Here is a 24,177-nt window from a genome sequence, read left to right as displayed (position 1 = left end):
TTGAAAGCAGGAGATATTTAGCCCTGCAGACCATTATAAAATGGGTAAATTCTGTCCATGCGTTTTCGCTGAAACTTTCAACCAGTTTAAAATGTATTTGACTATTGATTTGAACGGTGTTGTCACATTGATTATTTATACCAGCGGGTGACAAATATTAAATGCATCTCAAATTCAAAAGTTCACATAATGACAGTGGCCACATAACGCCAGCACACAATTCCAGCAACAAATAACTAAAACAAAGAACTGCGCATGTTTGAGATCTGAAGCACACAAAAACAGAAATTCTAAAGAAGGGGCAACTAGACTCGAAACGGTAATTCCGTTTACTTTACACAGATGCTGCCAGATCTGCTGAGTTTCTCTTTTCTGCTTTGTGTGTTCCAGTAATACATCGTTTACTTGTCACCATAACTAGATCAGGAACCCTCTCCACTCCGAGGAATACATTGGTTTCCCACATTCAACTGAAAATGTGCTGTACATTCCTTACCTTTAACCATATATTGCATCCTAGAATTATACAATTCAGGAAGGCAGCCAGTTCACTGATTCAGCAAGAAACCCGCTGTTGCTATTTGATCAATTTAAAAGAGCTGAAAACAACTTGAAATTCCAGTTCAGGGAAGCGCAAATTCCTTTGCTTCCTTAGCCGCTCCATTTTTGTTCCCTTGTATAATTTTTTAAATCAAGAATTCACTGTGGAATTACCCAGTTTCACAATAACCTGACAATGATTAATTCACAACTGAATTCTTACCCCTCACATCCCGAAGACTGTGGTGATGTGCTGGACGAAGAATTTGACGATTCGATTCTGTAATGAATAGGAAACATCCCTCCAATTATCACATCACCCGGCATTTTAAAACTATTTAAATTAAACTTCCCTTTCAGTTTGCATGTTTGTTTCCCAGAGACGGCCACGGGAACTGTTAAGTACACAAAAACAAGTAAATAAGTTCGTAGCTCCATTTCAGGGTTTGCAGGGCATGAGGGAAAAAAAAAGTTGGATTGTCAGTTGGTCCTCAGCTTTTATGGGTTTTTGGGACACCAACTAGAACCCCATTGGTTAAACCCGTGAAATGGGCCGAAGAAAAGCACAGCTATGCTCCCAGGGGACCAAGAATTGGAACTCTGCATTTCTTCCCAACAATGACAATGACAAGATATGACAGATTTTTTCATTGGTTTTGGCTGTCGTTTCCTACTGAACAACTGTCTTTGGCTAACGTTGCAAAATAAGCAGGCTGATTAAATTTATATTTCTAAAGAGAGTTATAAAAATTTGCAAAGAAACGCGCAATATTGAGTTCAATCCTTGATAGTAGGCTGTACTGAGTTTGGGCTAATTGGCCGTTGGACCCTTCTGAACCAAGATAACTGTGATGAACGCAGGCTCACATGCTGCCACACGCTGGTAAACGATAAAGCTACAAAAGAGACGAGAGTCATTTAAACGAGGCCAAAATCTTAACAGAAAATTGGGACCAACATTCATTTCTTAACAGTAAAAGCATAGAGGGTTTGGTTACATTGGTGTTTAAATGTATCCAGCCCAAGGGCGGGTGGAAATCTCTTTTCACAAGCGTTGACATTGCAAATAGTCTCCTGCGAATTAATTACAGTGACAACATCGTTGAGAGCAGCTGATTAATTTTCTTCGAAGACCACTGGGAAGGATCACAATCAGGACCTAGGGCCGGTCTGGGTTTCTAACAAACATGTTTCAAGCCACCATGGACCTCAGTACCAGCTGATGGAGCCTTTTAATCTCAACCCTCCCTGGGTTTCATGATAAATTTTGATCTGTTTGGCACATACCCCAGGGAGTAAGGCTCTATCATCGCTCACGCCGCTCTGAATGGACGGTCTCTCGTTCCACTGCATATTCCCTTGCTTTTCAGATTAGACCTTCGCCATTTATGGCCTAACTCATTGCAACAAGGTTGGAGTACAGGAAAACTCACGATTTCCCAAATATTTCAATGCTACTTTCAGTAACGAAAAGCCACATTTTCCAATTGCCTGACAGATGCAAATGTTACTAAGTGCAACTTGTTTGTTCAAAGGTCCAGGACCATTGTATTGTTTTCGAACAAAATACGTGGGATGAGAAAGCAGTTCCAATTCTCAATTCGTAAACAAGTGTTATTTACATGAACCAATAACAAATCTGTTCCAAATTAATGATGATCATTGTTCTATTCCCTCTGCTACAAAGTTATAATGAGTATGCTTTTGAGCATGAAATAAACAAATAACTACACAACTGTTTACTTATCAAAAAAATGTTCCGAGAATTTACAGTTACCATTACCATGAAGTCATAATAACCTGAACCATGGTTTGATGACTCGTGATTTTCTGTATCATTCCTAGCGACAGTCTTTCGCGATATTACCAGGTATTCCAAATACGACATGTTTATTAGTTTTTACAAGCATATTGTCATGTCCCTAGACGATTGTCTTAGATTTTATACCTGTTTTACCCAATTACTAATGGACGCTTGGCGATTACTTCTCTGTAGCCTAACTAAGGACAGGAAGGGGAGATTCTGGATTAGTGGTGCTGGAAGAGCACAGCAGTTCAGGCAGCATCCGAGGAGGGGAGAAACGGTTAACAGATAGATTTCAATGCAAGGAAAAAGGCAAACCACGATCCAGAGAGAAAGTTAAGGGACACAATCTTAAAATTATTAGCCAGGCCATACAAACAGCTTCATCCACTGGCTGGTGGAAGTCTGACAAAAAGTCCCATAAAAAAACAAACAAGAGTTGCGAGTTCAATTTTTACTAATCGGTTATGGAGTCAAGGCGGGAGGATAAAGGTGGGGTTTCGATCACCTTGTTGGGTGGAGAAACGGACTCATGGGCCTGAATGGCCTGTTCATGTTCCAATGTTGTGATCAGGACGCGGGAAACCAGAGCATCCGGATCGGCTTACCTTTCCGCTGAAACGTGGGGTTCCATTCAGATTACATGCAACAAATGCTGTCTCATAGACAGTGACTGTTGAAGTGCAGAAATTGTTTTTTTCTATCTTGTCTTTATTTTCCATAGGTATCCAACTCAACATTAACCGAAATGAAATCCAATTGGTACCATAAACTAGCGTCCCCAGATTGGGGTAGTAAGAATCATGATTACATCAATTACCAGAACGGGAGGCGAAAGGTGATGATTTCTTCACTAGAATATTACACCTGGAACATAACCGCGATAAGAACACAGCGATCCAGCCTCTGATGGACTACCGAGAAATAATATTGTCACACAAATTGTATATAATTCCTTTAGCATTCTGCTTTTTCCCCACTTCAGTTGACAAAAACACATCAGTGTTTAAAGTGTAGGTCTGCCTCAAAAGAGTGTTCCACAATGGGAAGCCACGGTTCACAAAGCACCCAAACGATACTTTTTACAAATGAACAAATAAGCTTAACAAGTGGTCATTGCCCGATCTTTCGTGCAACAAAAAAAGCAGACGGCTCTTAATACAAATTAAATTTAATACAAATTAAATCAGACGTCAAATTATACAAGTTGGCAAAATGATGCATTGAAATTTATAATGTGGAAGTGTCGGTGTTGGAATGGGGTGCACAAAGTTAAAAATCACACAACACCAGGTTAGAGCCCAACAGATTTATTTGGAAGTACAATCCTTCAGAGCGCTGCTCCTTGGTCAGGTAGCTAGCCACTGTTGGACTATAACCTGGTGCTGTGTGCTTTTTAACTTTGAAATTTATAGTTGTATCATTGGACAACTGGATTCTTTAGAATATTTTACCATTAAAGCTGGAAACAGGCATGGAAATCTTAAATTTATTGTACAAAACGGGAATGTGCGTTTCAAAGAACAGAGTTAACGTTTCAAGTCAGGTATGACTTTTTCACAATTCGAGATTATTATGAGTTTTTCATCCATCCGTACAATATAAAGCTTATTTGATGGCAAAGTAACTTAAGAAAATAATTAAACAATTGCACCAGCGTGTGCATATCACTTAGTGCTATGCTTATATCCTTGAATGGTTCTGGATGTGTGTTTGCTCACTGAGCTGGAAGGTTCATTTGCAGACATTTTGTCACCATCCGAGGTAACATCATCAATGAGCCTCCGGTGAAGCACTGATATTAGTAACCCGCTTTCTATTTATGTGTTTAGGTTGGTGAATTCAGTTCCTGTGGTGATGTCATTTCCTGTTCTTTTTCTCAGAGGGTGGTAAATGGAGTCCAAGTTGATATGTTTGTTGGTAGAGTTCCAGTTGGAATGCCATGTTTCTAAGAATTCTCATGTGTGTCTCTGTTCCAAGGAAGGATGTGTTGTCCCAATCAAAGTGGTGTCCTTCCGTATCTGTATGTAAGGATACTAGTGAGAGCCAATTTTTGTGGCTAGTTGATGTTCATGTATCCTGGTGGCTAGTTTTCTGCCTGTTTGTCCAATGTAGTGTTTGTTACAGTTCATGTCCAGTATTTTGTAAATGACATTAGTTTTGCTTGTTGTCTGTATAGTGTCTTTCAAGTTCATTAGCTGTTGTTTTAGAGTGTTGGCCAACTACCATGATGCCAAGAGATTTGAGTAGTCTGGCAATAATTTCTGAGATGTCTTTGATGTAGGGGAGAGTGGCTATAGTTTCTGGATGCGTCTTGTCTGCTTGTTTGGGTTTGTTGCTGAGAAATCAGCAGACTGTGTTCATTGGATACTTGTTCTTTTTGAATATGCTTGTATAGGTGATTTTCTTCTGCCCTCTGTAGTTCCTCTATGCTGCAGTGTGTGGTGGCTCATTGAAATGATGTTCTAATGCAGCTTCATTTGTGGGTTTTGGGATGATTGCTTCTGTAGTTCAGTATTTGGTCAGTATGTGTTGTTTTCCTGTAGACACCAGTTTGAAGTTCCCCATTGGCTGTTCACTCTACTGTGACATCTGGGAATGGCAGGTTTTTTTTGTTTTCCTCCTCTTTAGTGAAATTTATGCCTCTGATGGACTGCAGAGAAATAATATTGTCACACAAATTGTGACAATTGATGTTCTTGAAAGGTTTCCTCTACTTTGTTTCATTTAGTGATGACAAAGGTGTCATCCCACATCGTGGACCCAAAGTTTAGGTTGGACGGTTGGCAGAGCTGTTTTTCTGCCTCTGCTAAGTATCCTGATATCAGAGATCCCATGGGTGTTCTGTTGGTTTGTCTGTAGGTTTTGTTATTGAAAGGGAAGTGGGTGGTAAGGCATAGGTCCACTAGCTTGACAATGGTGTCCTTGCTGATGAAGTTGGTAGTGTTTGGTGTTTGTCGTCTTTGGTTCTTCTAATAGTATAGTCAGTGTTTCCTTCACCTGGTTGATGTTGGTAGATGTGAACAGGGCTGTTACATCAAAGGAGACCATTATTTCACCCTCTTCATTGGCGATAAACCCGACCCCACAATTAGAGAACCGAACCACAGCCCTACTCAAAGACTTTCAGCAATCTGAAGAATTAAATAAGACAGACTTTCAAAAAATGAAACCAGATGGATCCAATACACTACGCTTCTACAGATTACCCAAAATTCACAAACCAGGCTCCCCCCTTAGACCCATGGTCTCGCTATCTGGAGCATCAATGTACAGATTAGCCAATGAGCTACACCAAAGACTAAAACACTAAGCAGAATACTCAAGAGTTCCTGAACACCATCGAAGACACCAAGATAGAAGAGGAGGTAGTTCTGAGAAAATTCACTAGGTTAATTCAGAAATGAAAGATTTGTCTTATGAGGAGAGATGAAGTAAATGATGAGTTGATACTCAAGTAGTATAGATAGTTCCCCTGTGGGGCAATCTAAAATGACAGGTTATAGTTTTGGACTAAGGTGTGGCAGATTTAAATCAGAGGTGAGAAGGAGTTACTTCTTTCAAAAAGGTGAATCTGTGGTATTCAGTACCCAGTGTGTGGTGAACATGAGCATACTGAATAAATTTAAGGAAGAGATACACAGATTTTTAATTAGCAATTGGTTAAATGATTATAGGGAGCAGGCAATTAAATGGAGTTAAGGCTGTGATGAGCTCAACAATTATTGTATTAAATGGTGGAGCAGGCTCAAGGTGCTGAATTGCCTATTCCTGCTGCTAGTTCTTATGTTCTAAGCAGACTTCAGAAAAGGAAACATTTGGAAAAGTACAAGGAGAGCATATTCACTTGGAATATACTAAGGACTCAGGACAGTCATGAAAATGAATTTTTGAACATAGACAAGGAATATCAGACCACTAGATGTTTTGAATATTTTATCTCCAAAGGGGAGATATTTGTTTACACTTCAAATTAAGGAAGTTAACCAATAAAGATATTGAAAGAAACTGGAGCAAGTCAATCACTGATGCTAGCTGATGATACTGGTCTTCCAGAGGGGTTGATGAAGGATAAATTTGGAGGTATTCCTGAAGGTTATAAACCAGTCTCATTATAACGGGTTAGATTAAACAGATAAATGGAGATATGGTAGTGAAACAAACTCTTATGGAGGGAATTGACTTTATTTTGGGAAGTGACTTGGCAGATTCAAAACTATTGGCTTCACCAAGGGTGTTAGAACAACCAAACGAAGTAAAAGAAACTGGCAGGTTATCTTGCTTTCTGACTGTGTTGTGACTAAATCTCAGGTCCATAAAATCAAATTTGAAGTAAAGGAGTCTATGAAATTGGTAGATGATTTGGAAATTCAGTTATCAGATACAGTTTTTGAAAATTTAACACAGAAGAATGAAGCCAAAGAAAATGAAGCTGATATATTTAGCCCATCTTCTTTAATAAAGGTGCAACAGATTTGAAGTTAGAATTATTATATGAAACAGCTTACTCAGAAACTAAATTGAAAATGATGCTGGAGAGTTATTACCTGGAAAATAAAAGACTAACAAAGAAATAGAAATTGTCTCGAATACCAGCTAATGAGGAATGGGTAATGATTCATCAGGTGGGTCATTCATTTGAGTATCATATAAAATTTTGAGATTAGCTCATTTGACTGGCTGGTTTGCAATGTCCTTGCAATATCGATTAGCTACATGCACCAGTGCTCCTGAGCAGTGAAAGATATAGTGAAACTAAATTAGCTTAGGGTAAAGAGTTTGTGATAGTCTTACACCAGAAATTTAAGGATGAAACCCTGAAGAGGCTATTTAAAGGTGTGTAGGTATAAGCTCAGATGTATAATAGCTCCATAAATAAGTTATCTGCAGTTTCAGTCTATAGCTAAGAATTATAGTTACACCTTTCAAGGTGCTAGAGACAGGAGTTCTTGTGAATACTTTGTGAGTGATGGTTTGGGTACTGTACAAGTGTGCTTTGATTACTGTACAATGGGTACATTTTGAGTTCTTAAAAAACCTGTTCTTTTTATTTTCAATTTATAATATAGTATTTGGAATTAATGCGATAATACTTAACTGTGTGATTAAAAATCTTTGAACATATTTCAAAGAGATGGTTTAGTTTATTCCATTTTATCTTAATTTCTTGTGCCAACAAACCTCCACTTTATTGTTATAACAAAATCTGCAGCCTGTGTGCTTGTATTTTAATGACAGCCCACCTTGTTAACTCCAAAACAAAGCAAATTATGACCTATCAAACCAGTTTTTAGTCTTATATCTGACTTGTCCAGCGGTTCCAAGTATAACAAAATGGTACAAATATTAACCACGATATTAACAGTTGGCTATAGCTTAATGATAACACCTTTGCTTCTGAGTCAGAAAGTTCCGAGTACAAATCCTAGGCTCACAATCTGAGGGAGTGCTGCACTGCCAGAAATGCTATCAATGGGGTGTTATCAATGGGGTCTTTTCTCTCAGGCATCAGTACAATATCCTTTGGTTATTTTTGCAGAAGAATAGTAGCAATTTCCATTGTATCCTAACACATGTTCAGCCCAAAACATATATAACTAAAATAGATTAGCTGAGACTTTAATTCACTGAAACCTCACTGACTTGAATAGTCTTTGCGCCCATTATCTGATCACTTATCACATTATTTTCCCTAGGACATTGCTGTGCACAATTGACTACTACATTTCACATTTCAACAATGGCTACACCTCAAAATTATTGAAAGGATATCCTGAGGATATGAAAGACACTACATAAATACAAGCCTTTGTTCGTTCTAAATTTGAATTTTAGCAGTAATATATTGTTCAGAGGAAAATTGAATAATTACCTTTATTTTTTGCTGTTAATTACCGCAGCAATGTTGAAGGATCTTAATTCAGGACTACATCTCACTTTTGCCTTTCAAGCAACCAGCATCTGCTCTTCCAGGTCAAACATTACATTGACGTGGAGGTACTGGTGTTGGACTATGGTGGACAAAATCAGAAGTCACACAACATGAGGTTATAATCCAACAGGTGTATTTGAAATCACAGCTTTTGGACTGCTGCTCCTTCATCAGATGAAGTGAAATATAACATCAATAGAGAGTAAAATAAAGAACTGTAGCAGGTGGAAATTTGAAACAAAAACAAATTTCTGGAGAAACTCAGCAGGTGTGACGACATGTGTAGAGAAAAAGTAGAGTTAATGTTTCAAGTCTAATGCCCCTTCTTCAGAATTTAATTTAGCTTATAAAAAAGGTGGTGTATATGCTGGGATGTTGGGGCTAGTTGTAAAGGAGTGAATAGATAAGCAAAGATGGAGTCTAGAGTGAGGAAACAACTGTTAAAGGCAGACAAAGGGATGGATGATAGTATGCCAAGAGAAAGAAAAACTGATATGGGGGGGTGGGGGGTGGGATAAGTAGGTGAAAATTACTTGGCTGTGCCAAAAGCAATTCATGTCATTTACAGTGGGTAAAGGACATAGGAGATAGTGTTTAAATTCTAAAATTATTGAATTCGGTATTTAGTCCTGAAGGTTGCAAGGGCCCCAAGCAGAAAATAAGATGCTGTTCTTCCAGCTTGTGCTGAGTCTTGCTGGAGCACTGCAAAAATGTTGGTCAGGGAAAACAATGAAGTGTTGAAGTTGCAGGCAACTGGAAGCTTAGGGGCATGCTGCAGAGAGAATATACATGTCTTACAATGCAGTTGGCCAATCAGTGTTTCATCTCACTAATGCAGAGGTGAGCTAGAGAGTGGATATTTGAAAGACACTTACTCTGTGCTAAGAATTGTCATGGGTGAGTGGGTGGTGTGGCCAGTAATTTCATCTGATTGCTTTACACAGCTGATAAATTTAGTTTGATTATTATTGTTTGCAAATCATAAATATCTTTGCTTAAAATTCCAATCTTGCTAGGAATGGTGAAATTTGAGCACTGATGTTCTGACGGGTTTCCACCAGATATCAGTTGGATTAAGCTGCCAGTGGGATAGGAATATTTATGTCAGTTTCATACTAATGATTATTCTCTCTCTGAGGTTTTCTGTCATGAGTGATCGTTGTCCTTAAGAGCACCTGCTAAATGAGGCTAAGTGCAGGTAAGCATTGCATTTAACAACATTGCCACCATTGCAATGCTGAACATAAGGAATACCAACAAAATTCCCACGTTAAATTATTCCTAATAAAATAGAAAAACGGATTAAATGCATTGTTGTTGTTAAAGTTGGCCTTCCTCTCCAGATCCCTCTCAATCTCTTGCAATGATACAAGCACCTGTGGGTGCAGCAGCCAGGGTACAGTTAACACAGTTTGGTAGCTCCAGAATATTTGCCAGGGTCAGTGATGGCCAAAGTAGCCAGCTGGCAGATTGACCTTTATATCAAACTCACACCAAATTGTAAAGTCATAAAAAAATTTTGCAATAATACTCATACCTAATTAGCAGAGAAAATCTTAAATCTTTAAAGATTGCCTAATTCCAACACAAGAAAATACTCTTGAGTGTCAGTTCTGGAATTCCCAGCTACAATCACTTAAATAAATTGATTTCAGCTTCTGTTTTCCTACTCTGCCGTTCTATAATAATGATATATTTTGGTTTTGTGGATCATGTAATGACACAACATAAGCATTAGATGACACTAGTGTACCAACCGAATGGGCTGGTGCAAGTGAGGCACATAACTGCAATGTTTATATTCAGTTTAAATACATTACTAGAAAGAATTTAAATTCATTACTTTTCATTGGTTAGAGTTTTTAACTCGACTGTGACAAACATTGTTAATCAGATTATTTCAAGAATAGGGAAACTAGCTATTGTAAAATTAAGGAAGAAATTATAGCCACACAAGAACATGCTATTAGATACTTAGGTTGACAATCTCAGTGATTCAATCTGGAGGACATATTTCATAAAAATAATTTACATATCACAAAATGCAAAATATCAATTTTTACAGTCATACTTTGATGTAATTGAAATGCTATTCCTCATCATGTACTAATAAATCACAGTGCAACATACCAAAATAGCTTAAAACTGATTGCATCATCTCGATGAGGATGCCACCTTGATCAATCCCCTCCACCATTTCCACACAAAAAAATTAAACAACAACAAAGTAATATAGTTTGCAATATTCTTTACTTTTTCAGACTACTTGGTATTTTTTGGAGGGGAAGAGGCATGCTCCAGGTTTAGCCAGTGAAATTAATGTACCTATAAGACCTTAAGACATAGGAGTGGAAGTAAGGCCATTCGGCCTATCAAGTCCACTCCGCCATTCAAACATTGGCTAATGGGCATTTCAGCTCCACTTACCCACACTCTCCCCCTAGCCCTTAATTCCTTGTGAGACCAAGAATTTATCAATCTCTGCCTTGAAGACATTTAACGTCTTCGCCTCCACTGCGCTCCATGGTAATGAATTCCACAGTCCCACTCTCTCTGGCTGAAGGAATGTCTCCTCATTTCCATTCTAAATTGATCCGCTCTAATTCTAAGGCTGTGCCCATGGGTCCTAATCTCCTCCCCTAATGGAAACAAATTCCCAGCTCCACCCTTTCTAAGCCATGTGTTATCTTGTAAGTTTCTATTAAATCTCCCTCAACCTTCTAAACTCTAATGAATATGATCCCAGGATCCTCAGCCGTTCATTGTATGTTAGGCCTACCATTCCAGGATCATCCGTGTGAATCTCTGTTGGATATGCTCCAGTGCCAGTATGTCCTTCCTGAGGTGTGAGCCCCAAAATGGATATAGTATTCTAAAAGGAGCCAAATTAGAGTTTTATAAAGTCTCAGTAGCACATCGCTGCTTTTACATTCCAGCTCTCTTTAGAAAAGTGCAACATTACATTTGTTTTCTAAGCCACAGACTCAACCTGCAAGTCAACCTTTAGACAATCCTGGACTAGCACTCCCAGATCCCTTTGTACTTTGGAAAAAAGAATACAGGCTTGGACTATTTTCTAAACAGTGAGAAAATTCATAAAGTCAAAGTACATTTCTTTAACCACTTTCCTAAACTGTCTAAATCTTTCTACAGCCTCCTCACCTACTCAGTACTACCTGCCTGTTCACCTGACTTCGTATCATCATTGAACTTCGCCACAATGCCCCCAGTCCCTTCATCCAGATCATTAATATATAAAGTGAACAGCTGCAGCCCCAACACTGAGCCCAGCGGGACACCACTTGTCACTAGCTGCAATTCCGAAAAATAACCTTTTATTGCAACTCTCTGCCTTCTGTCAGACAGTCAATCCTCAATCCATGCCAGTAGTTCACCTCAAACACCATAAACCCTAACCTTACTCAGCAGCCTCTCGAGAGGCACCTTACCAAAGGCATTTTGTTCCCTGGTCTAACCTACTTGTTATCTCTTCAACAAAATGTAACAGGTTTGTCAGGCACGACCTCCCCTTACTAAATCCTGCTGGTTTGTATTAATCCGACCTGCACTTCCAAGAATTTAGAAATCTCATCCTTCATGATGGATTCTAGAATTTTATCTAAAACCGAGGTGAGGCTGATTGGTCTATAATTTTCCATCTTTTGTCTTGATCCTTTCTTGACAAAGGGGTTACAACAGTGATTTTCTAATCATCTGGGACTTTCCCTGACTCCAGTGATTTTTGAAAGATCACAACCAATTCCTCTGCTATTTCTTCAGCCACCTCACTCAGAACTCTAGGATATAGCCCGTTGGAACCAGGAGTTTTATAAATTTTTAGACCTTTTAGCTTTTCTAGCACTTTCTCTTTTGTAATGGCTACCATACTCAACTCTGCCCCCGATTCTTCTTAATTGTTGGGATATTACTCATGTCTTCTACTGTGAAGACTGACACAAATTACTTATTAAGTTCTTCAGCTATTTCCTTATCTCCCATCACGAACCTTCCTGCATCAATTTGGAGCAGCCTAATTTCTACTTTTGCCTCTCGCTTGTTTCTTATGTATTATAAGAAACATTTACTATCATTTCTAATATTACTGGTTAGTTACTTTCATATATGATCTCTTTACTTATTTCTCTCTTTGTTATCCTTTGTTTTTGTAGTCTTCCCAATCTTCTGATCTCCCAGTGCTCTTGGCCACTTCATAGGCTCTCTCTCTTTTTCTTTGATACATTTCATGACTTCCTTTGTCAGCCATGGCTGTCTAATTCCGCATCCCCTCCCCACACCCCCCCCACCCCACCCCCACCAACCCCCAAGCCCCCAGATAACCTTTGTTCTCTTTGGAATGAACCTCTGTACTGTGCCCTCAATTACACCCAGAAACTCCTGCCATTGTTGCTCTGCTGTCTTCCCCACTAGGCTGTGCTTCCAGTCAATTTTCATCAGTTCCTCTCTCATGCCCCTGTAATTGCCTTTATTTAACTGTAACACCATTACGTCCGATTTTGCCTTCTCTCTTTCAGACTGAACTCCACCATATTATGATCGCTGCCTCCTAAGTGTTCCCTTGCTTTAAGACCTTTTACAAAGTCTGGCTCATTATGTAGCACTAAGTCCAGAATAGCCTGCTCCCTTGTGGGTTCCAACACAAGCTGTTCCAAAAGGCCATCCTGCAAGCATTCCATGAACTCCTCTTCTTTGGATCCACCAGCAACATGATTCAACCAATCCATTTGCATATTGAAGTCCCCCATGATCACTGTGACCTTGCCTTTCTGACATGTCCTATCTATTTCCTGGTACATCTTGCACTCCTGGTCCTGACCACTGCTGAGAGGTCTGTACATAACTCCCATTATGGTTTTTTGGCTTTTGTGGTTCCTCAACTCCACCCACACACTCTCCACATCATCTGACCCTATGTCGTTCAGTGCCACAGATTTAATTTCATTCTTAACTAACAAGGCAACCTCACCCTCTCTGCCCACCTCCCTGTCTTTTCGATAAGTTGTAAATCCTTAGATGTTTAACTGCCAGTCCTGAACCCCCTGCAAACATGTCTCTGTGATGCCTACCACATCTTAATCGTTCACGATAATTTGTGCCAGTAATTCATCTGCTTTGTAACGACTACTATGAGCATTCAGGTAAAGTACTTTAATGCTAATTTTCTTCTCCTCATTCCTTATCCTATTCCATCATCTCGAGTAATATGTCCTTGGTTATCCTTCCTTTTGCTTCATTTCTAGCCTGCCTTGAACTTAAACCCTGCACACATGCTAACCTGCTACTTATCTTTCTACTTGACTCCATAATCCCTGTTGCTTTCCCTTCCCCCCCCCCACCCCACACCGACTCACAAGTTTATAGTCCCAGTGACCACCCTATTTATCCTTTTCGCCAGAACACTGGTTTCAGATCGGTTCAGGTGGAGACCATGCCATCGTTACAGATCGGCCCGGTTCCAAGACTGATGCCAATGGCCATGCAATGGAATCCCTCTTGCCTACACCAATCTCTTAGCCACTTGTTTATGTCCCTAATTTTCTTATCCCTATGCCAATTAGCATGTGGCTCAGGCAGTAATCCAGAGATTATGACCCTTAAGGACCTGTTCTTCAATTTCCTGCCTAGTGCTTGATACTCCCCAGATAGGTCCTCCTTCCTAGCCTTGCCTATGTTGTTTGTACCAGTTTGGACCACAACAACTGGATCTTCTCCCTCCCACTTCAATTTCCTTTCAAGTTGATTGGAGATGTCCTGCACCCTGGCACCAAGCAGGCAACACACCATGCGGGACTCCTGATCCGGCTCACAAAGGATACTATCTGTCCCCTTAGAATCCCCTGTGACAACTGCTTGTCTTTTTGCTCTCTCCTCTTGAATGGCCTTTTGCACCATGGTGCCATGGTCAGCTGGCTCATCCTGTCCACAGCCCTTTTCCTCATCCATACAAAGGTTTGTTTTGGATGTAGGTTTGCTCTCTGAGCTGCAAGGTTCATTTCCAGATGTTTCGTTACCCTACTAGGTAACATCTTCAGTGGGCCTCAGGCGAAGCAATGCTGAAAATTCCTGCTTTCTATTCATATGTTTGGGTTTCTTTTGGTTGGAGATGTCATTTCCTGTGGTGATGTTATTTCCTGTGGTAAAATCACTTCCTGTCCCTTTTCTCAGCGGGTAGTAGATGGGGTCTAACTCGATGTTTTAAAACGTGATTGTAGTAACAAGATATGCAATTGGTGAATGTACTGGATTACCTGCCTAGGAAGCAATACAATAGAACATAGAACATTAAAAAGTACAGCACAGAACAGGCCCTTCAGCCTATGATGTTTTGCCGAGGATTATTCCTAATCTAAGATAAAATGACCTAACCTACGCATCCCTCAATTCAATGCTATCCATGTGCATGTCCAGCAGTCGCTGAAATGTCCCTAATGACTCTGCTGGCAATGCATTCCACGCATTCACAACTCTCTTCATAAAGAACCTACCTCTGACGTCTCCTCTATACCTTCCTCCTAATATCTTAAAACTATGACCCCTCATGCCAGTCAATCCTGCCCTGGAGAAAAGTCTCTGGCTATTGACTCTATCCATGCCTCTCATTATCCTGTATACCTCAATCAGGTCACCTCTCTTCCTCCTTCTCTCCAAAGAGAAAAGTCCAAGCTTAGTCAACCTCTCTTTGTAAGACAAGCCCTCCAGTCCAGGCAGCATCCTGGTAAACCTTCTTTGCACCCTGTCCAAAGCCTCTGTATTTCTCCTATAATAGGGCGACCAGAACTGGACACAATATTCCAAGTGTGGTCTCACCAGGGTCTTGCAGAGCTGCAGCAAAGCCTCATGGCTCTTAAACTCCATTCCCCTGTTAATGAAAGCCAAAACACCATGTGCTTTCTTAACAACCCTATCCACTTGGGTGGCAACTTTGAGGGATCTATGCACTTGAACACTCAAGATTTCTGCTCCTCCAGACTGACAAGAATCCTGTCTTTAAACCTATATTCAGCATTCAAATTCGACCTTTCAAAATGCATCACTTCGCATTTTTCCAGGTTGAACTCCATCTACCATTTCTCAGCCAAGATCTGCATCCTGTCTATGTCGTACTGCAGACTGCAATAGCCCTCGATACTAAAAGTGGCACCTCCAACCTTTGTGTCATTGGCAAATTTACTGATCCACCTCTCAACCTCCTCATCCAAGTCATTTATAAAAGTTACAAAGAACAAAGGCCCAAGAACAGAGCCATTCACCACTGACTCCAGGCAGAATACTTTCCATCTACAACCACTCTCTGCTTTCTGTCAGCTAACCAAGTCTGAATCCAGATAGTTAAATCTTTATCCCATACCTGCTGACTTTATGAATGAACATACCATGAGCAACATTATCAAATGCCTTGCTGAAGTCTATATACACCACATCCACTGCTCGACCTTCGTCGAACTTGTCTTGTCACCTCTTCAAAGAACTCATTAAGATTTGTGAGGCATGACCTGTTCCTCACAAAGCCATGCTGACTGCCTTTAATCACGCTATGCTGGACACAATGTATCGAGAGATGATGTAGTCTTCATGATGCTTCCTAAAAAACCGTCCTATGCCTTCAAGTCTAAAGGGAAAGGGATGTAGTGATTGTAACGAGGTCAGCCAGTGAACCTCATAGAATATGGGTTCCCTGATTTGGGCTGCTGATACAGTCCGATCAGGGAGCCCTGTCTGACAGATAAGAACAGGACTGTCAGACATCCTGTCACTCTGAGAGCTGGCTATGAAGAAGCTGTGTCAAGGACTCTTCACATGTAACATAAAGAGTGACTTGGTAACAAAATAGCAGACTCTGCAGAGTTCTTTCAGGTGTGTTTTTGTGATTGGAAGTAGTTGTAAAAGCAATGTCAAATCAGCACAGGAAAGGAACAGGATGATGGCTTTATTATTTTTCCCACATTTTTATTGAAAGAAGTGATATTGATCTAATTAGGTCTGTTTTATTTGTATTGTTTGTCTGTACATTCACTTATAGTTTATAAACTGAGCAGCATTACACTTGTGCCTGGCCTCATCTTAACAAGTAATCAGTTTCTGAAACCATTGGAAAAGTGTATTTGAGGGCATATTCAAGGCACATTACTCATATTAAATCACAAGGTGTCCTACTGTTACACACCTGATTTATACTATCATGTAAGTGGAAACCTATTCCACCATAAGATTCTCAGACAACCTAAGAGAAAGAACAGGATCTCTGCAATAGAGGAAACATCCAAAAGTGGACACTAAACTTCCAATAAAGGCTAAGAATCTTCCGATTTGCAACAACAGGAAATCAAATATTTTTTCAGATGTGGGCTGTATCAGGCAGAAGAAGATTAGAGTTTCTAAAGTAAGGAAATCACCCATGTAATGTGACAATACTGTTGAATAGTCTGGAATGTGAATAATGGGGATAATTATACTTTTGCTGCATAAGAGAAAAACATTTGTGTGCTTCTGAACCACATCAGTTGACCATGACATTCTTGATTTATTTGTAAGAATTTTACAAGATCCATGGTACCAGTTGACCAGATTATCAAAACACAGTCAACACTGTTCATCAGTTATTTCATTAGGTTGGGCAAATCCCATGACTCTTAACAAACCTGTTCTTGTGACACATAACAGGCAGCCTTAACAGGCAGTTAATCACATGCTTTCAGTCAACCAAGTTCAAGATCTTTAGTTTCTTCTTCCTGTTCCCATAAATAACACTTCAGTAGGGAAATAACACTTCAGCTAGCTTAGAGTAAATAATTTTACTAAAGACAGCCTTATCAAATTTAAAACTAGGTCTTAACTGTGGTCAAAAGAAACTTTAATCTGGTATGAACAAGAAAGAAAAATGAAATATGAGCTGTCTTTAAGAGTTAAGTATTGTTTGGAGTAAAATGCCCTGCTAAAATTTTGTTCATGTTTCACCAGTCCAAGCTTCCTAAGCATGCTTATTGTTATTGCTGAATTTCATTAACAGAAAATATGCAGTTGAGCAGCATAAAACAAATTTACTTCCCGTGTCTCTCCAGCTAGGACCACTCTTATCCAATAGGGAATTGGTGTGCAATGTTATTGTGAACTGATCAAGAACATCCTTGTTTTGCTGAAGATGACATTGATGCAGACTTTGCAGGTGCAAACTTCAGAAGATAAATGATTTCAGTGTGCAATTAGTTGTTCGATACTGTCAAATGCCTTTCAGGGGGATACCAAAATACGTCATTTTGAAGATCTGAACTCTACAGTATCAACTTGAATAAGGGGCTAGTTCACTGCAGTGACACTCTGCAATCAAGAATGGAGTATGTGGACGCCGCAAGGAATGCTAAAACAATAGGAGGCTTCCTCTTAGGACGAGTCTGTTTACTAATAATATCATCTCTCAATTATACTCATTCTTTGGTATTGGAGGTTCTTGGTCCCTTGTGATAGGGCTTCAATTAGATCTCATACTTTCCTGCAAATTGCTGGTGGCACTGAGGTTCAGGTGGTTTCCAGCAAGTAAGTTGTCATCAGTCAGAATGATGGCACATGGATCCTTGTGACTTCATGAGCCAAAGAAATCTATTGAGCTAGAATTAATTCCAAAAGTGAGGTGTGAGTGATTGTCTTTGACAGCATTTGACTGAGTGTCAAAGAGGTCGAGTCAGTGGGAATCAAAGGAAAAAATTCAATGGTTGCACTCATATCTCACACATTGGAAGGTGGTTGTTGGAGATCAATTATCTCAGCTACAAGAAATCACTGTCAGGAGTTCCTCAAAGCATCATCAGCTACTTCATAAGTGATCTTCCTTCCACCATAAGTTCAGAACTGGAGACGTTCACCAATGATTGCATAATATTCAGCACCATTTGTGACTCCTCAGACACTGAAGCATTCTATTCCCAAATGCAGCAAGACCTTGACAATATCCAAATTGGCCCACCTCCACCCCCATCACCCACTCCAACCTCACCGTCTCCAAACATGCAGTGCTCCACTCTCTCTGCACCAACCATCAAACCCGCTGACAAAAGCGGGGCAGTGGTAGACTGGAGGATGGACCTCTCTGTTGCAGAGGTTGAACACCAGCTCTCTGACACCACGTCCTACCGCACCCTTGACCACGACCCCACTGTGACCCATCAGGCCAAAATCACTCATACTGTCCGTGACCTCATTACCTCCAGTGATATTTCCTCCACTGCCTCCAAGCTCATAGTCCCCCAGCCCTGTACTGTCCGGTTCTACCTGCTCCCCAAGATCTACAAACCCAATGATCCCGGCCGACCCATCGTCTCCACATGCTCCTGCCCCACTGAACTCATCTTGTCCTCTCTCGACTCCATCCTCTCCTCCTTGATTCAGACACTTCCCAGCTACATCCATGACAATAACCATGCCCTCCACCTCTTTAGTAGCTTCCAGTTCCCCCTCACTCTCCAACAGACCCATCCAGATCCCCCCCACCAATACCTTTCGCAGCCTCGCTGAACTAGTCCTCACCCTCAATAATTTTTCATTTAAATCCTCCCATTTCTCCAAATCTAGGGCGTGGCCATGGGTATCCAGATGGGCCTCAGCTATGCCTGCCTCTTTGTCGGCTAAGTCGAACAGTCCCTCTTCAGTACCTACACAGGCACTGTGCCCAACTGTTCCGCTGTTACATTGATGACTGCATTGGTGCAGTATCCTGCACCCAGGCTGAACTGAAGCAGTTTATCAACTTCACCCACAACTTCTACCCCACCCTGAAATTCACTTAGTCCATCTTGGACATCTGTCTTCCCTTTCCTGACATCTCCATTTCCATCTCCGGTGACAATCTCCAGACAGACTTTTACTATAAACTCACAAACTCTCACAACTACCAGGACTACACTTCCTCCCACCCAGTACCCTGCAAGAACTCCATCCCATTCTCCCAATTCCTCTACATCTGTTGCATCTGCTCAGATGAGGAGACATTCCACCCCCAAGCATCCCAGATGTCCACCTATTTTGAATAACATTCTTTTCTCCCCTCTGTCAGCCAGAGAGCCCTCCACCACACCTCCTGCAATCCCCATTCCACTGCACTAAATCCTCCCCCTCTAAACGCAAAAAAGGCAGGGTCACCCTGCTAGCCCACCAGCCCACCAGTCTCTGCATTCAACATATCATCCTTAAACACTTCCGCCAATTCCAACTAGACTCCACCTCCAAGAACATATTCCCCTCCCCACCCCTCTCTGCCTTCCAAAAGGACTGTTCCCTTCACCAATCCTTGGTTTATGTCACTGTCCCCACCAAACACCCCCGAAGCCCCAGGTACTTTCCCCTGCAACGGTCAAAGATGCAAAACCTGCTGGCACACCACACCCCTCACGTCCATCCAGGGCCCCAAACAGTCCTTCCAGGTGAGACAGAGGTTCACCTGCCACTCCTCCAACCTAGTTTACTGCATCCAGTGCTCCCGATGTGGTATTCTCTACCTCAGGGAGACCAAATGTAAAGTAAGGGAATGTTTCGCTGAGTGTCACAGCTGGGTCCACTGGGGCCAACCTGACCTCCCAGTCACTGGCCATCCTAATGCCCCTTCCCACTCCCTTTCCGACATGATTATCATTGGCCTCCTCCACTGTCACAGCGAATCAGACTGCAAATTGAAGGAACAACATCTCATCTTATGTCTGGGCAGCCTACACCCTGGTGGACTGAACATTGAGTACTCCAACTTCAAATAACCTCCCTTCCCATCCCCCGACTCCCTTTCCAGCCCCTCCCAATCCCATCCTTTCCTCTGATTGACCCTTCCTTCCAGCTATCAACCGGATTTATTCCACCTATTGACCAACCAGGCCATACCCCTTACCTGTGTTCACCTATCACTACCTCATCACCCTGTCAACCCCTCCCCACACCTCCCCTCCCCCCCTTTTATCTGCAGGTCAGAGTATTGAGTACAGGGGTTTGGAGGTCATGTTGCGGCTGTACAGGACATTGGTTAGGCCACTGTTGGAATACTGCATGCAATTCTGGTCTCCTTCCTATCGGAAAGATGTTGTGAAACTTGAAAGGGTTCAGAAAAGATTTACAATGATGTTGCCGGGGTTGGAGGATTTGAGCTCACAGGGAGATGCTGAACAGGCTGGGGCTGTTTTCCCTGGAGTGTCGGAGGCTGAGGGGTGACCTTATAGAGGTTTAGAAAATTATGAGGGGCATGGATAGGGTAAATGGGCAAAGTCTTTTCCCTGGTTTGGGGAGTCCAGAACTAAAGGGTATAGGTTTAGGGTGAGAGGGGAAAGATATAAAAGAGACCTTTTTCACACAGAGGTTGGTATTTGTATGGAATGAGCTACCAGAGGAAGTGATGGAGGCTGGTACAATTGCAACATTCAAGAGGCATTTGGATGGGTATATGAATAGGAAGGGTTTGGAGGGATATGGGCCAGGTGCTGACAAGTGGGACTAGATTGTGTTGGGATTTCTGGTCGGCATAGATGGGTTAGACCAAAGGGTCTGTTTCCATACTGTACATCTCTAAGACTCTATGACTATGACTGGAACCATTTAGTTCAATGTCCTCTGATTCATCACAAATGCTGATATTAAAAGTGAAAGCGGAATAAGCAGATCTATACAATAAAGGTGAAGTATGGACAGCTGACTTTGTATGTATTTTAGTTGACTGCAATACATGAATATTGGATGGTTTCTGACCATGCTTATTACTGTGACAACATGCTTCTGTGAGCTAGCATCTTCAACACAGGTGCACATAAGAAACAACAGAGGAAGCACTCAGCAGTGGAGCAAGATTCATGGCAAGACTGGCATCAAATCCTCCCTCATCAAAAGACACTGTGCAAAACAGCAGCCCAGAATTCCCTGTTAAATTGCAGTTTACTCTGTGTTTTCTTCTGATCCGTTGCTCATGAATAGTTAAAACTGGTTGAGTTGAGTAGATTTTGAAAATGTATCTGTTCTCACTATGTTGCAAATCTTTCGAGTAAAGCTGTAAAATAGTAAATGCAAGTAAATGTGAAAATTATGAACAATCAATTCAGCTGCAAAAAATGGGTGTGCCATGAACTTGCTGAGTCATTGAAGTGTGCCTTGATACTGAAAAGTTTGGGAACCACTGCCTTAGACAGTACATTCCAAAGCTATGACCACTACCATCGAGATGGACAAGGGCAGTTGAGACATGGTGACCTGCAAGTTTTCCTCCGAGCCACTCACCATCCTGACTTGGACATATATCGCTATTCCTTCAGTGACACTGGGTCAAAATCCTGAAACATCCTCCTTAATGGCATTGTGGGTCTGCTGACAGGATATAGACTTCAGTGGTTCAAGAAGGCAGCAAATTATCATCTTCTTGAGGGCAACTAGGGTTGGGAAATAAATGCTGGCTTAACCATTGATACCCTCATCCCATGTGTGAATCATCATTGCACCTTCCATGACAGCAGTCCAGTGGCACAGTGGTTACCATGCTGCCTTGAGTGACTGTCTGTGTGGCGTTTGTATGGGCCTCTGATTCCACTGAGTACTCTGGTTTCCTCCCACAGTCCAAAGATGTGTGGGTTAGGGGGATTGGCCATGCTAAGTTACCCCATAGTGTTCAGGGATGTACAGGCTAGGTGATTAAGCATGGGGAATTCAGGGTTATGGGGATGTGGCTCTGGGTGGGATACACTTTAAAGGGTTGGTGTAGATACAATAGACCGAAACAGCCTCTATTTGCACTGTAGGGATTCTTTGATAAAGCCACTGAACTACTTCTTGAATAAAAAGAACATTCAACCCATCAACACACCTCCTCTATATCCTTAATGCCATCAGTCTCCAGACACGTATTAATGGTTGTTTTGAACCTGCTTAATGATTGAGTTTCCATAGCTCTTTGGGGTAGAGAATTCCAAAATTCACCACCCTTTGAGTGAAGAAATTGAGTGAAAAAGGGTCGAGAATCACCAGCCAGGGAAAACATCCTATCTGTATCTAACCTGACATGACCTGAAAGAATTTTATAAGTTTCAATGAAATCATTCCTCAAAATTCTAAGAAAACAGATCCAGTTTCCTCAATGTCTCTTCATGTGACAATCCTTCCATCCTAGAGATTAATCTAGTCAACTTCTGTTGCACTTCTACAATAAGTATATCCTTCCTTTGATAAGGAGAACAAAACTCTACACAATACTGCAGATGAGGTCTCACCAAGGCTCCATACAGCAGCAGCAAATATCTTTACTTCTGCACTCAAATCCTCGCAAAATGATTACCAACACATTGTTGCCTTCATTAGTGATTGTTGCACTTGCATGCCAGCTTTTAGTGACATGTGACAAAAATACCCAGATTCCATTAGACATTCAACTTCTCGTCAGTTTTTTTTGTACTGGATAGAATAATTTCACATTTGTTCACATTATATTACATCTTTCTTGTTCTTGCCCATTCATAAATCCTGTCCAAGTCCTTTTGACACTTCCTTGCACCTTCCCACAAATTAGATTATCAGCCAATTTGGTGTCATTAACACATTTGGAAATATTACAGTTGGCTCCCATTTATATGGATTGTGAACAGTTGTGGGCCTAGCACTGACTCTTGAAGTACTTTAATCACAACATGCCATCCTGAGAATGATCTGTTTATTTCTTTTGTCTCTTTCTGCCTATTAATCAATTCTCAATCCATAATCTCATCATAAAGGGTCACTCACTTAAGGAGATGAGAAGGAATTTCTTCTGTTAGAGGGCAGTGAAGTGTAGAATTATTGCAGCAGAGGGCTCTCAAGGCTGGCTCATTGAGTATATTCAAGGCTGAGATAGACAGTAAAAGCTTCAAGGATTATGGGAAAAAAGTGGGAAAATAGAGTTGAGGATTATTGGGTCAGCAATGATCTTATTAAATGGTGGAACAATCTTGATGGGTTGAATGACCTACTACAGCTCCTATATCTTTTAGTCTTGTGGTCTTGTGGCTGGACAGATTTCTCTGATTTGGGAATCTTGAGTCACAGTCTCAGGATACAGGCTAGACCTTTATGTGGGCAGCATGGTGGCTCAATGGTTATCACTATTGCCTTCAAGAGCCAGGGATCTGGTTTGATTTCTAACCTCAGACAGTGGTCTGTGTGGAGTTTGCATGTTCTCCCCATGTCTGCAAGGGTTTCCTTCGGATGCTCTGGTTTCCTCCCACAGTGCAAAGATTTGCAGGTTAGGTGTATTGACCATGCTAAGTTGCCTCATAATGGGGTAATAGGATGTACAGGCTATGTGGATTAGCTATTGTAAATTCAGGGTTATGGAGGTGGTGGGGTTTGGATCTGGTTGGGATGTTCTTTTGAGGTTCAGTGCAGACTCGACGGGCTGAATGGCATCTGTCTGCACTGTAGGGATTCTATAACATTCTAAGACTAGATGAGGAAAATGTTCTTCACTCAAAGAGTAGTGGATCTGTGGAATTCTCTACCACAGAGACTTACAGACGCCAAGTTATTGAATATATTCAAGAAAGAGATGATGTTTTAGATTGTTGAGGCATCAAGGGGTATGAGGAGAAAGCAAGAAAATGGCATTCAAATAAAAGATCAGCTTGGTCATATTAAATGGCAGAGCAGGTTAAAAGGCCAAATGACCTATCCCTGCTCCTAGTTTCTATGTTATAACAAATTCTGACATTATCCCTTCTACTGATGTCAAGCTAACAGATTTGTAGTTCTCTACTCTAGCTCACCTTTCCTTCTTAAGTAAGAGTGGGAATTACATTTGCTACCTCACAATGAAATCAATGGAAATAAAAGTCTGGAGAGTAGTAAGTGACTGTCAACTCACCAACATGCATTTTCTGTCATTGTATAAAAGTAAGATAAGCCC

The 24,177-nt window shown here is 41.1% G+C and overlaps 1 protein-coding gene across 1 annotated transcript in view; it reads right to left on the bottom strand.

The window, feature by feature from the left end:
* vmn2r1 (vomeronasal 2, receptor 1) overlaps positions 1-903 on the bottom strand; it is a 35,012-nt gene extending 34,109 nt beyond the window's left edge. Inside the window, exon 1 of the mRNA XM_072571686.1 lies at positions 764-903. Within this exon, the coding sequence (XP_072427787.1) occupies positions 764-867 (104 nt within the window). The 5' untranslated portion in view covers positions 868-903. The remainder of the gene's footprint in view (positions 1-763) is intronic.
* Positions 904-24,177: the final 23,274 nt, after the last annotated feature.

This window comes from Chiloscyllium punctatum, chromosome 6, assembly GCF_047496795.1.
Source record: "Chiloscyllium punctatum isolate Juve2018m chromosome 6, sChiPun1.3, whole genome shotgun sequence".
NCBI lineage: Eukaryota > Metazoa > Chordata > Chondrichthyes > Orectolobiformes > Hemiscylliidae > Chiloscyllium > Chiloscyllium punctatum.
The sequence above is the reverse complement of the archived record's forward strand: the minus strand, read 5'-3'. Positions and strand labels throughout refer to the sequence as shown.